General features: G+C 36.2%; 1 protein-coding gene across 2 annotated transcripts; it reads right to left on the reverse strand.

The window, feature by feature from the left end:
- Positions 1-7023: 7023 nt before the first annotated feature.
- Positions 7024-13468, reverse strand: LOC133867445 (chloroplast processing peptidase-like). 2 transcript variants are annotated; one of them, XM_062304209.1, is made up of 6 exons: positions 12699-13459; positions 9948-10010; positions 9798-9866; positions 9414-9500; positions 8743-8810; positions 7024-7437 (listed from the first exon to the last, which is right to left on the reverse strand). In XM_062304209.1, the coding sequence occupies exons 1-6, from the start codon at positions 12924-12926 to the stop codon at positions 7368-7370; spliced, it is 585 nt and encodes a 194-aa protein (XP_062160193.1). In that variant the 5' UTR covers positions 12927-13459; the 3' UTR covers positions 7024-7367. The 2 variants fall into 2 exon arrangements, with proteins under 2 accessions (XP_062160193.1, XP_062160194.1); XM_062304210.1 differs by lacking the exons at positions 7024-7437; positions 8743-8810 and adding an exon at positions 8999-9059 and having other exon boundaries at positions 12699-13468.
- Between the last annotated feature and the right edge of the window lie 299 nt (positions 13469-13767).

Raw genomic sequence — 13767 nt, forward strand, 5'->3', positions numbered from 1 at the left:
GTGTCAGAGTTCTAATTAGACTATAATCCTTTATTAGACTTCTTTGATATCTTCTTAGACTTCTGATCTAATCATTCTTCTTATCTGATTGGACCATGAGTCCTATCCCAATTCCACCAAGGATAGGATTACTGATCAAACTGATTTCTCTGAAGTAGTTGCTAAATGTCTATCTCCTCCTTGGATCTGGTTGAGTGGAATTTATCCCCAACAGTTACCCCCCAATTCCCTTATCCGAAGCTTGCTTGAATAATGGAAATTCTATGTCTAAGGAAACCCGAGCTTTGTCTCCTTCTGAAAACCTGCTATCCTGCAAAACCTAAGGGTTAAATCTTACCCCCCATTACCTTCTTGTTTTTCCTTAGGGTTTTCTCCCTGTCTCTTGGACTGGCTAACTCCTGAAAAACCTGCAAAACCTGAGGGTTAAATCCGACCCCCCTTGCTCTCTTTATTTCTTTCTCTCGACAAGGATTGATCCGAAATGCTTTCTTGTTGCTCTCGGCAAGGACCGATTCGAGAATTTTTCTTCTTACTCTCGGCTAGGACTAGGGGTGTAAACGAGCTGAGCTACTCGTGAGCTTATTTGAGATCGGCTCGAATAAACTCGACTCGTGCTCGAATCGATTATTAAATAAGCTACTCGTGAACACGAAAATCAAACTCGATTATTAAACGATGCAAACTCGTATAAACTCGACTCGACTTGACTAAAGCTCGTGAACCCGCTCGTATAAGGATCGACTCGTTTATTAAGGCTCGACTCGTATATATATATATATATATATATATATATATATATATATATATATATATATATATATATATATAAAACTAGTTTTATAATATAGTATATTAATAAATAATATACTATATGTAAACATAAATTAAGTAATAAATAACAATAGTTATTAGTTAGTATATATTAATTGATTATAGGTATATAAAATAATAAAAGTGAATAATATCAATAATTAATTATTAGTCATATGATATAATGACAATTTGTATACTTAATCATATTATTCATGTTATATAATAAGATTATATGGCTATATAATCATATAATAATATAACATTGTGCCATATGACATGTAAATATAAAATATGCAATCACTTTATTATATGTTATGAGTTTATCATTAAATACTTAATAATCATTACATCACGTGATCTAAGATCTAAGATTTAAGATCATACGAGTTGTTAAATCATGTTAATACATTAAATATGCTATCATATGATAATACTTAGATCGTATGATCATATAATAGTAGTATTATTAGTAGGTAGTTATAAATTATGATTTATGACTCATAAATTCATAATGATCAATTTGACCATATTTAATTACTTATTATAGATTCATAGATAATTGTAATTCAGATTCTAGACTCATTGGCAATTGCCTTATTGTTTGCTTTTATTGCAAAATTCTAATACGTGCAAGTGCACATTATTTTGAAAATTTGTGGTTTAATTTTTAATTTTTTTTTTTTTTGCTAAAGTCAATAATTTAAATTATGATACGAGCCGAGCTCGAGCTCGAACTCGGATAATAGTTTTTGTTACGCGAGCCGAGCTCGCACAAGATTTTTCAGCTCGTGTCGAGCTCGAGCTCGAGCTCGAGCTTTACTGTTTGTTAAACGAGCCGAGCCCGAACAGGCAATACCCGCTCAGGATCGGCTCGTTTACACCCCTAGCTAGGACTGATCCGAGAAGCCTCGTCTTGCTCTCGACTAGGACTGATCTGAGAGTCTCTCGCCTTGCTCTCGACTAGGACTGATCCGAGAGGCCTCACCTTGCTCTTGACTAGGAGTGATCCAAGAGTTTTTCTTCTTGCTCTCAGCTATGACTGATCCGAGAGTCTTTACCTTGCTCTCGGCTAGGACTGATCCGAGAGGCTTTCTTCTTACTCTCAGCTAGGACTGATCCGAGAGTTTTCTTCTTACTCTCGGCTAAGACTGATCCGAGAGGCTTTTGTCTGCAAAAAAAAAAAACCGACATCAATGGGTTCCCGATCAGTAGACCGGGAACACTCCGATGCTTAAATCAGCTCTATTCTCTTATTCTGAAAATACTTATTCCCAAAATCTGAAAAAATTTATGTCTTTTATTATAACTAGTCTGAGTTAAAAATAAAAGTTTAGTTCTTTGCAAATATAAATGTTAAAAATAAAAGTCTAGCCTGAAATTCCCGAGAGTCCTTTCTACATGATCACAAGCAAATTCTGTTGTTGCCTCGACTCTCTACGCAGTGGGCTTCTGCTTCCTCGGTCCTCTCTTCTTTCTATGTCATCTCGAGGATCATTCTCCTGATGCCTCTCGTCTAGCTGAGGACGGTCTTAGGGATAGTAATCCCGTGGCTGTTGATCTCGGGGCTGATAGTCCCGATGATTTCGAGGCCTGTTATTTCCTGGCTGGTTCCGTTGCTCTCCCAAGAACCGAACCAGCTTGTCATTCTTTATGAATTCTTCTATTAACAACCTTAGGGTTACGCACCCCTCGGTGCAATAACCTGCTTGTTTATGAAAATCACAATACTTGCCTGCATTCCTATAAGGAGGATTACCTAGTATCTTTTGTGGTTCTCGAAAAGCTGGATCTCTTTTGATCTCCTTAAGGACTTCTGATATCTCGATATTGAGAGGTGTAAAATTGTAATCTTTGAACTTCTTTACCGGCCTCTACTCTTCCCTATCAACTTTTCTGAACTCTTTCATTTTCTTTTCCGGGGCTATCTCTTGAGGTAGCCTAAAACTGGCCATAGCCTTTAGCGTCTCTTCCTGATTGATGAATTCTTCTACCTTATCCATTAGGCCCTGCAAGGTACTCGGTTGCTTCCGGACCAACTTCTTCATCAAAGGCTCCTCGGGTGAAATTCCCTGATAAATGGAAGCAAAGATCATATCCTCGGTCGGATCTTCAACCATAACCTTCTCTCAGTTGAACTGAGCCATAAACTCCTTAAGACTATCGTTGCTCTGCTGGTGCAACCATAGCAAATATCTCGAAGGCTTCTTCTTTGTCCGGAAAACTAGAAATTCCGTTAGGAATATTTTGGACAACTCCTTGAACTGATAAACAGAATTTGGGGGCAGCTTCCTGAACTAGTCCCAAGCATTCCCCGAAAGAGTAAGAGGGAAGGCCCGACACGCTACTTCATCGGGTGTCCCGTGAAGGTTTAGATGAGCTCGAAAATTCTCTAGGTGATCTAGGGGATCTCCGTCTCCAGCATAACTTAGAATTTGGGGTACCTTAAACTTCTCGAGAAGCCGATAGTCTGCTACCCGTCTGGTGAAGGGTGAGTCTGTGCCCATTAGGAGCTTGTCCACCACTACGGATATGCTTTTGTCCGTTCTTTCCATCTCCATGTACGTACACCTTCTCTCCAGCTCAACAATAACTCTGCTCAGATCTCCTTGGTGGTCATCCTCCCTCCAAGGATTAGTGTTGCTGTTGCGATCTTCTTCCTCACACTCATCCTCCCTCGGGATTGGGCTGTCCCGGCCTCATGCGCAACAATTCTGCATTTAAGGCTTCAATCTGAGCTTCTAACGCTGCTATGCGATCCTAGTCTCCACCAGGCGGTGGAGGCTGTGGATCATTCTGAATAACCGGTTCCAGTGGGGCTCTGGGCTGTCGGTTGGTCTGGCTTCCGGAAAGTGTGTTTATCACCATGCTGGATCTTCTTTTTCTTTTATGAGGAATGAATAATCATTTCCCACATACGGCGCCAAATTGTTGGTACAGTTTCCGGTATGGTGTGAATCTGCACGTTCCTCTGATGTTCTTCACGTTTCTCAATAATTCTGCAAAACAACAAAGACTAAGGGACCATTCTGGGGTCTTCTCGGATGCCTAAATTAGCTTCTGTGAGAAAATAATACTCTGTGTATAAAATTTGAGTCTATGTTTATATCTGGGGTATGGGCCTATTTATAGGCAAAGAGGTGGAGTCAAACTTGAATTAGGATTCCTGCTTCTTGTTGATCTAAAACTGGTGTCAGAGTTCTAATTAGACTCTGATCCTTTATTACAAGGAATATATAAGGTGAAGGTGGTCTACACTGTCTTCTTTAGGTCAAGACAAGAAAGCAAATGATAGTTTTTCTGAATGAATCCACTTTGTAAGATTGGCGATTGCGAAGCACGTATTTAATGATATATTTACCAACTATTCTATTATTCATTAATTGATGTTTGTCAATTGTCAGTGGGTTATCAGCCCTTGCATGTTAACATCAATTGTAATGGCTGCTGTCAGGGGCGGAGCCAGCTTTTAGGTTTTGGGGGGTTCAAATTGAAAAAAAATAATTTGGGGGTCAAACTTATAAATTTTTAAAAGAATAGGGGTAAAAATTAATTTTTTTTTTTTTTTTTTTAGATTTTTTTTTTTTGGGGGGGGGGGGGGGGGGGAGAGAGAGAGACCTCTGGCTTGGGGGGGCCCTGGCTGCTGTGATTAATGCATAATTTGTATTTTTCTTTTACTTATTGCACTTCGGGAGTTGTCAAATGCCGACGCACTAACGGGAATTTGCTATATTTTATATAATCCTACAGGTTTGAATAGATATTTTCTGTATTTTTATATAAACTCCCCGTAGAGATAGAAGCAGAGGTAGAGGGGTGGCTCATGCACCACCCCACCATGATCAAGTTATGGGTTTCTATGAAATGAGACACATGACTAAGCCTCAAAAAGTCTCATGACCAGCCATGAGAGCAGTTCATTACATGGGATAGGTGCCATGTGGTAAGTACAATGTAACTGTCAAGTTAAGAAAGATATATTCTGAATAACCGGTTCCAATGGGGCTCTGGGCTGTCGGTTGGTCTGGCTTCCAGAACGTGTGTTCATCACCATGCTGGATCTTCTTTTTCTTTTATGAGGAATGAATAATCATTTCCCACATACGGCGCCAAAACTGTTGGTACAATTTTCGGTATGGTGTGAATCTGCACGTTCCTCTGATGTTCTTCACGCTTCTCAATAATTCTGCAAAACAAAAAAGACTAAGGGACCATTCCGGGGTCTTCTCGGATGCGTAAATTAGCTTCTGTGAGAAAATAATACTCTGTGCATAAAAATTGAGTCTGCGTTTATACTTAGGGTATAGGCCTATTTATAGGCAAAGAGGTGGAGTCAAACTTGAATTAAGATTCTTGCTCTTGTTGATCTAGAACTGGTGTCAGAGATCTAATTGGACTCCGATCCTTTATTAGACTTCAAATTTGATATCTTCTTAGACTTCTGATATGATCATTCTTCTTATCTGATTGGACCATGAGTCATATCCCAATTCCACCAGAGATAGGACTACTGATCAAACTGATTTATCTGGAGTAGTTGCTATATGTCTATCTCCTCCTTGGATCGGGTTGAGTGGAATTTATCTCCAACACACTATATATAACTTATAATCCTATTCTTTGTCGACATAGTAAAAAAATTAGCAAGTTGTTTTTATATACGAACCACACTACCGAATTACGTAAATTCTTGGTGTATTGTTTTCTCTCCCTTTTTTTTTTTTTTAATGCTCACTAAATAACCAACAGTAATCAACAGTAATGGTGGATTTACAACAGCACCACAACAATTACACAACACCCCCATGTGAGGGGGTGTTATGCAATTGTTGTACCGGTGAAGTGTAGGAATCAAACCCCGTTCACAAATTTTGGAGAACAAAAAAATTGTCCAAAACAAATGTAGAAAGTTGAAGTTTAACCAACACCTTTTCAAGATATTTTTGTTGGCACTACTGTAAGAAGTTTACAGACATTAGGAGGTGGGTGCAGTTCCGAATCTTTTATTCGGGTTCCTACCTCACTAGAATCCAACCAAATTTGCAGGGTCATTTGCCAAAAAGTAGGAGAAATTAAGCTTATGCGCCTAACTATAATGGAGATAACACCACTGCAAAAAGCATTCAAGAACTTGGAGCACTTCAAAACCATCTAGTTGGTTAGCTTGTCATCAATCGAAGTTGCTAAATTTACATAATATTTTTTTGGTGTATAGCACAAGTGGTATTTTCAAACTTATGCTCGTTTGTTTCGGTGTAAAATCGTTTTCGTCGGAAAATATTTTCTTGAAAAATGAAATATTTTCAGGGAAGTTATTTTTCAAGAATATATTTTCCGTTGAAATCATTTTTCGATATTTAGCGTGTACGAAAAATTACAAATATTTTTTTATATTTTTATTCGATCATATTAATATGTAAAAATTAAATTTTATTCGCAACATAAAATTTATTAATGTAATATATATATATATATATCAGCAAATTCCCAGCAAGAACGGATGCATCCGGCCAAAATCCAAGATCCCGACCAAATGGCCGAAGATCTAGCACAGTACCATCAAAATCCGGCCATGGTAGCCAGATGTCGCCAAATTCCGGCATAATTTTTTGGATTTCGGTATCGACTGGATTTCGACCGGTGTTGAAATTTGGCTTGTCAGAATCCGGCGATAGTTGATTGCTTATCATAAAGGTCGACTGCGTTGTTTAAAATAGAATTGGCTGCGTTTGCCGTATACGAAAAATGATTTACTTTTTTGAAAAGCGTAAATCATTTTTCAAAATTTATTAAGCATTTTTAGTCAAACGGAAATCATTTTTCGGTGGACTATTATTTTTGCCCCTACCAAACACCGAAAAATACCAAAATCATTTTCCAAAAACTGTTTTATGCCAAAACAAACGGAGCATTAACCAAAAACAATTTCAAGAAATTTTTTATCTCAAAAAACTTGGCGAGCTCATGCTGATCCAAGGAATGATTGTCACTTCCACATCATCAAATTATATGATGAATAATGATTCAATGCCACCCAAATATACAACTTTTTACCACCTTGCCTATATGACAAGGTGGCCCCCCACTACTTTTTGAGTTTTTTAATTTTTTAAAAATAAATTAAGATGAATGACCACCTTGCCACATAGACAAGGTGGTGAAAAGTTGTATATTTAGGTGGTAGTGAATCATTACTCATATATGATAGTCTACTAAATAGCAGCAATCTTATTTATCATGTACCTGGTTGATGAGGTCAAAGATGGTAGAAACCCCTTCTGTACATATATATCTAAGGCATAGCCTAAAGAGAAATAACACTAATGAAGGGGAAAGCAAATTCACATGTTCAGTTTTTGACCCTTCCTTTACCAGCAGCTTAAAATCATGTATATGTTTCAGTGGACGCCTAAATTGATATGATTACAAATGAAGGGCTAAAGAAACTAGCATCTCATAGGCATAAATTAGCTAGTGAAACTCCAACCATGTAAACCACAGCTTCTGATAATGTACCCGTCTAATCCGGCCAAAACTCATCTTCCATCCTTGTCGTGTCAACAGTTTGAAGGTCTGTAACAGCACATAACAAATCTTCCAACAATGTTCTTTATGGGAAGGGGTCCCCTGTTCATCAATTAGCATGAATGGATTAAATAATATACAAAATTCAGGAGAACAAAACGAAGTGATTCACCATATCAGCATCCAAGAGAGAACTCCCAAGGAAAAGGACATTGTCCTTTCGAGAGTCGTAAGGTCAGATGCCCCTATTATAAACGGAGCTTATACTAGAACGCTCCAACACATCCTGGGAAATATCAGCACCTACACGACTACACCTACCCTCCCCAGGCCCAACCCCGGCAGCTAAGGATCTACAACAATTATCTGTTCAAATTGCTAGCAATTTGGACAGGTAATATGAGAACAGAGCTGATTCGATAAATTTTGAGACTAAAGACGACAAGTTTAAGTAAAGCCCTTTTCTTATATTTAAATATTAATTTATTTTAATATATATATATAATATGTCAATTAGAACACTTTCTTCTATTTGTAAAATGTATTTTAAAACTTTTTTTTTTTTATTAACTTATTAGATATAGAATGACTTATCATTTGATTCAAAGACATGAAATGATAAGATTTAAAGAAAAATAAAGAGAAAAATGAAAATAAGTTATATAAAGATTAATGTGTAATAGAACATAATGCGGAAAAATTGTTAGACATTGAAGACTCACCGAATGTGTAATTTTATCTATTATGTACTGGGCAAACAATGAGAATTTATGCACTTTGAAGATTTTTTCATATTTTCTAAACATTCAATTTAAATAAACGTTGGAGAAAAAATTATGCACGTTGGACTAATTCCATGAATGTAAAAATGAAGCTTTTAAAAAGAGTAAATAAGTGAAATTTTTCAAGAATTTTTGAATTTTTTTCTGAATATGAATAATAAGACTTTCAATTTGTAATTACTTTTACCATGATTGAGGGCCTTAATTAGAAACTATTTATTAAATTTTTACCGTATTAGAGTCTTAAAATTTGTTTTGAAAATAACCTTTATTACACAATTATTAAGTGCGGGCCTTAATTAAATCGTATTTTATTAACTTTTTACTATATTAGAGCTTTAAAATGCTTTTTTAAGCCTTAATTTTTTTAAAAATATATATTGTATAATTATTAGTTGGAGGCCTTTCTCAATTGGAAGCCTTAGGCGACCTGCCCAAGTCACCTAAGGCTCGAGCCACCCATGTGTGAGAGACCCTATACGGAAACTTATCTGCCTAAATAAGTTACAGGCTGCCTAGCTACCTACTGGGCAAGAAAAGAAAAGGAAACAAATTTTGGGCTTCCCTGCACCAATAGAAGGAAAAAAAGGAAGAAGAAATGAAAAATGGGCTCTAGTATACTAACCAAAAATGGGAATCATAACTGTTGTTCCGGTTGTCACCCAATACATAAACATGACCTTGAGGCACAATCTGCAAAACCCAAAATAGGTAAAATTAGGTATGAAGCAACTAATATGGATCATAAGCCAAAGTGAGGATAACAACAATATAAACAGGCAGACCAAGCATAGCATGCACCATCTGAAGCCCGCAGCGAACCCAATAGCCAGATGCCTTTTATTTTTCTCTTTTTTTTTTTCTTTTTCTTTTTCTTTTTTTTTTTTTTTTTTTTTTTCCCGGCTACTAATGTCAACATGTGTTCCAACCCAATAATGTCCCCTGTATGATAAAAATAGATTTTAGCATATAGCTGAGCTAACTAACATCTAAGTTAGATTTTTTTTCTTTGAACCACAACCCTATAATCAAAATCTAAATCTTGTTGTCACATGACATAATAATAATAATAATACACTTTTTAATAATTATTCAGAGAACAGCATCTTTTTAATCTCATTAAAACTACCCATATTAATATATAAACGAATTGTATTTTAAATTACACTAAATTTTCTTTTCATCAGCTATTTGGCCCCCTCCATGATTGATTACTAGTTCTGCTGGCATAAGCAAATTGCTGGAAAGACTGCAAGTAAAATAGAAACACAAAGTAATAACAGGCAGGGACCATACAGTTAAATTTGATTTGTATGTTGGGCGCTCTGCTATAAAATCTTCCTTTTGAGCAATTCCATTGACGAAGAGCCGTCCATGATTGACCTGAAAGTTGTTGGGAACCCAGACATGAGTATTTCTTACTTATATTTTTAAGGATGAGTAAAAGATAAACATGATATAATGAACATCATCCAACTGACTGGTAACCAATGCACAATGTCTAACACACAAAGCAATCCATTGCACCTGTAAAGAGTGACCAAAGGTATTTTTGGTTTTCAAAATTAAGTAACCAAATCTAGATTACCAATAACTATTTAAGTGTAAGCATGCAAGGACTTGCTTTTGCAACAATTCAAGCATAACGTGCATGAAGATGGGTCTAAGAAGCCATTCTACCTGAACAAAATCTCCTGCTTTTGCAACAATTCTCTTTATGAAATCTCCTTGCTCCTTGTCTCCAGGTTGCTGTGGACAAACCAAGACTATAACGAAAAAAGATAACCGGAATCAAAGGCATGTAGCAATTTTTGTAGCATATTTACAGACCTTTGTTGGATCTCGGAATGTCACAATATCATGTATAGCAGGACTTCTAATATAAAATGAGGCCTGAAAAAGCAATCAGGTGACCATAATGTGGTCAAAGTTAGAAGTGATGAAGAATAATTGTGATGGAAGAACTGAAAATAATCACCCATATGATCATTACTATCATTCAATATCATAATATATATATAGCAACAAACTGCTAGTTTAAAAACAAAAAACAATAACTGATGTGTTCTTTTACCTCCAGTTATTTGTTTGAACTTCAACATTTAGCATACAAGATATAGTAAAAGGCTCATATTCCAAAGCTTCTAAAAGAAGAATGACTATTGATTATAGATCAATTGAACAAGCGTGTGATTTTATAAACCTTATACCAAAGTAAATTGGTGCTTTAATTTACATGCTATTGCCCTTAAATTTCTAGTTGATCACTGACATGAATCTACAATCAGTTTTACTGGGTTTGCATTTGGTTCTTAAAGTTTTCCTCATATCAAAGCAAACTAATTGTTCTGCTTCAAGCATTATTGTCCTCGTCATTTCTTCCCAATTAAAAAGATGAATCTTGAAAATCAGTCATATAATATATGAACTAATTAAATGAAAAAGAATAGATTCATTCAGGATATATACCTTCTTTCATTCCATGCTTTTTTTCCTCTTTGCTTAACTTAGATATTCGAAAATTGTTTACTCATCATGTAGTTATCTCTTTCAAAATTTGATATTTTATTGTTTCTCACAACTTGCATCTTTCAGGAGTTGAGAACTACGAGTATGATACATGTCATGCTTTAATGGTTTCATGTCTGAGACATTTGTGCCACTATACATCTACAAGAGAGATGACAGAATGTAGCAGAATTGATTAAATAATCTCACATTGATTCCGTTTCTCTTACAGTCAAGCAATTATTCATATAAGTATGTATTAATGGATATCCATTGTCACTACTACTGAATTTCCAACTTTTGTTTAGATAAGAGCTGCAAGTATATAACTACTGACCATTCCAGCAAAACCTTTTTTGTCTGCTTTGACAACAGATAATGCTTCAAATTTCTTTGATAACATGCAAGGACATTTTCCTTGCATGTTAGGGTTTTTGCTCACAAGGAAAATGTCCAATTACGTGCTACTCAAAGTCATTCAGTTCACACAGTATACGTTATTCAGTCCCCAGGAAAAAAAATTACAAGGTGTATCAATAGACAAACTCATAATCACAAAATTACAAGGTGTAGGAAAAGCAACACCGAAAACAAAGTCTGCTAGCATTCTAGTCTTATTGAATTGAAACTATAATCTGTGTAATGCATGTCAAAAGTCATTTTCAGGAGTGAAGCAACACAAACTTCAGTCCTTCATATCAGAAACATCCAGAGAGTTCAAATTTTTATCCTATGGTCAACTTTGATTTTACATGGGCAAATTGGAGGGCAAGCAAGCTTGACATTTATAAAATTTGTGGACTCATTGAAAGCTTGCCCCTTTTACTGTAATTAGCATCACATATAATTCAGCACTATCATGATAATCTTAGGTACACTGAGGCATATATTGAATACTAAAGAAGAACCTTAGCTCTTTTGCTGCACCAGACTTGCATTAGTAACCTTGACATTAACATATAGGGGAACACTTTAAAGTAACTAAAGCAATATCACTCAAAAATTTCCAGGGTACATAGGTAATCTGAGTATATCCACTTCTAGCAAGTTACTGACAAATTTGGACCCAATCAAAAATTTCCAGATATGGAAAAAATATATTAAAGGGCTACAAGTTGAGATATCTAACTGAATTAGGTAGTCATCAACTAAATCTGATGAGGAACACCTGACAAGGGCAACAAAGGTAATGCAAATTAGCAAGAAAAGTTGTGCAAAGTGTGATGCACTCCAAGTTTGCCTAAATAAACTAAAATTAACAAAGAAAGAAGTTCAGATTTCAATATGGCCCATGGAAGTGGAATAACCTAGCACTGGTGATGAAGTATACGCTAATTGCTACAATCTTGCAGAACACGAGTTCTAAATTCTAATAGATATGATTACTTTTGGATTAGCTAGTCAATGTGATATCCAGTCTTGCTTCCAAGATGCTAGTGGCTATTTAGATAATGATGATAGATGATTCTGATGATGGTGGAGATAGTGTTAGTCACGAAAGCGGTGCTGCATTGGTAGTTACTGCCCAAAAAAGGAAAGCATAACAAAGAAATATCAAATATACATTCGACATCATTCAAGTTAATTGCTAGCAGCGTAGTCCGTCCACTACCACAAACCAGAATCACTTGCAAGATTAGACATTCCTTCACACTAAAAGATGCATGTAAATGATGATGTTTGCATAAAAATACACAAAGAAAAATCAGTGCATCATCATATCGACAATTAAAATCTACTCTTTGTTTTCATTGTGCTTCATTGAATGAAGTATTCCAACAATTCTTGTATTCCTCAAGTAGGATAGTTAATCTCCTACTGCCACCAAAGTTTGATTACCTTACAGGGAAATTGAGCAACGACGTTTAAATGTAGAATTGCAAAATCGTTCATCAAAGTTCAAAAGCTATGATCTTTATAGTGTATAGCCATCCACCTTAACAAATATCCTAGAAGACAATGGAAATCATTTTAATTTCTTCGATTCACGCAGCAGCAAAACCTCCAAAAACGTTTTTACTAACAGTCATTATAAATAAATCAAGTCAGAAGTATCAAAGCCAAAAGCTTTACCTTTTCGACAATGATCCTGTCACCAACACGAAGAGTTGGGTACATGGAAGACGAGGGTATGTGCCGTATCTCCGAAAGCATAGACCATAAAAGCACCACCACCAAAAGCCTCATGAACCCCTCTAGCCCCGGCCATCGGAGAAACCCCCAGCTCTGGCAAGGCATCCAACGGAGCGAAGAGTAGGTGATAAGTAACTCGTACAATGCAGAGGGCCTCAAGAAACTCATCGCAAGAATTTGAGGGAACAAACAAAGAATATGATTAAAACCCACAAGTTGAGAATTTGAATAACTAACAGAACAACGACAACAGGGAAGATTGAAATGCAGGTTTCAAGCTTTTAAGGGGTTTGAATTGGCTGGTTAGAATTTGGATTCTGTGAAGCCAGTCATTAATTATACAAGATGATGATCTTTTGTGGGATGAGTGAACTGAAGAGAGTGACACTATGGGAGGTGATTAAACAACGCCGTTTGAATCCAGCGATCAGAAGCTTGAACTTGGAAATCAAAACGAACTAGGAAATGGGTTCTGATCAGATGAAAAGTTTGGGAGAGAAGCAGAGGAGAAAGAGGAAATGAGGATAGGCGCAAAAATCTACATCCATCAAAAAAAAGAAAAAAGAATAAGGGTCTCTCTTGCATTATAAGAATTGCATGACAGGCTCTTCTTCAGCTCTAATGCTCTACACAGAGAGAGGGAGGGGTTCGTGGAAATGGGAATTATGCCATCCATTTGACCAGGTCTTCCTTGGTGACTTACTGATTAAGTTTTCATCAGTTTTGCACAACCTTTTCTCCTTTTCTTTACTTTTTACCCGAAAATAAATAAATCCTTTTTGTTTTTTTCTTGTTAACCAACAACTTTCTTCTTCGTCCTTTACACAAAAAAATATTCAAAACTCTTTAACCTTTATGTCACGTTAACCCATACTTTTTCTCCTTCATCCCTTCAAAAAGATTTGTCAAACACCCATATATCCAGGAGACATTCCCACAAGCAAAATCCTGCCTTAACAATTATAGATTCATGGTTTTCTAGGAAACCCTCGTGGTTGTTAATGTCCGG

The sequence above is a fragment of the Alnus glutinosa genome, chromosome 4 (assembly GCF_958979055.1).
Source record: "Alnus glutinosa chromosome 4, dhAlnGlut1.1, whole genome shotgun sequence".
Taxonomy (NCBI): domain Eukaryota; kingdom Viridiplantae; phylum Streptophyta; class Magnoliopsida; order Fagales; family Betulaceae; genus Alnus; species Alnus glutinosa.

Coding starts and splice junctions, on each gene's coding strand:
- LOC133867445 (XM_062304209.1), bottom strand. CDS start 12,926: ATGAGTTTCTTGAGGCCCTCTGCATTGTACGAGTTACTTATCACCTAC. Junction 10,011..12,698: donor ACAGGATCATTGTCGAAAAG/GTAAAGCTTTTG, acceptor TTGCTTTTTCAG/GCCTCATTTTATATTAGAAG. Junction 8,811..9,413: donor CATACAAATCAAATTTAACT/GTATGGTCCCTG, acceptor TGGGTTTTGCAG/ATTGTGCCTCAAGGTCATGT.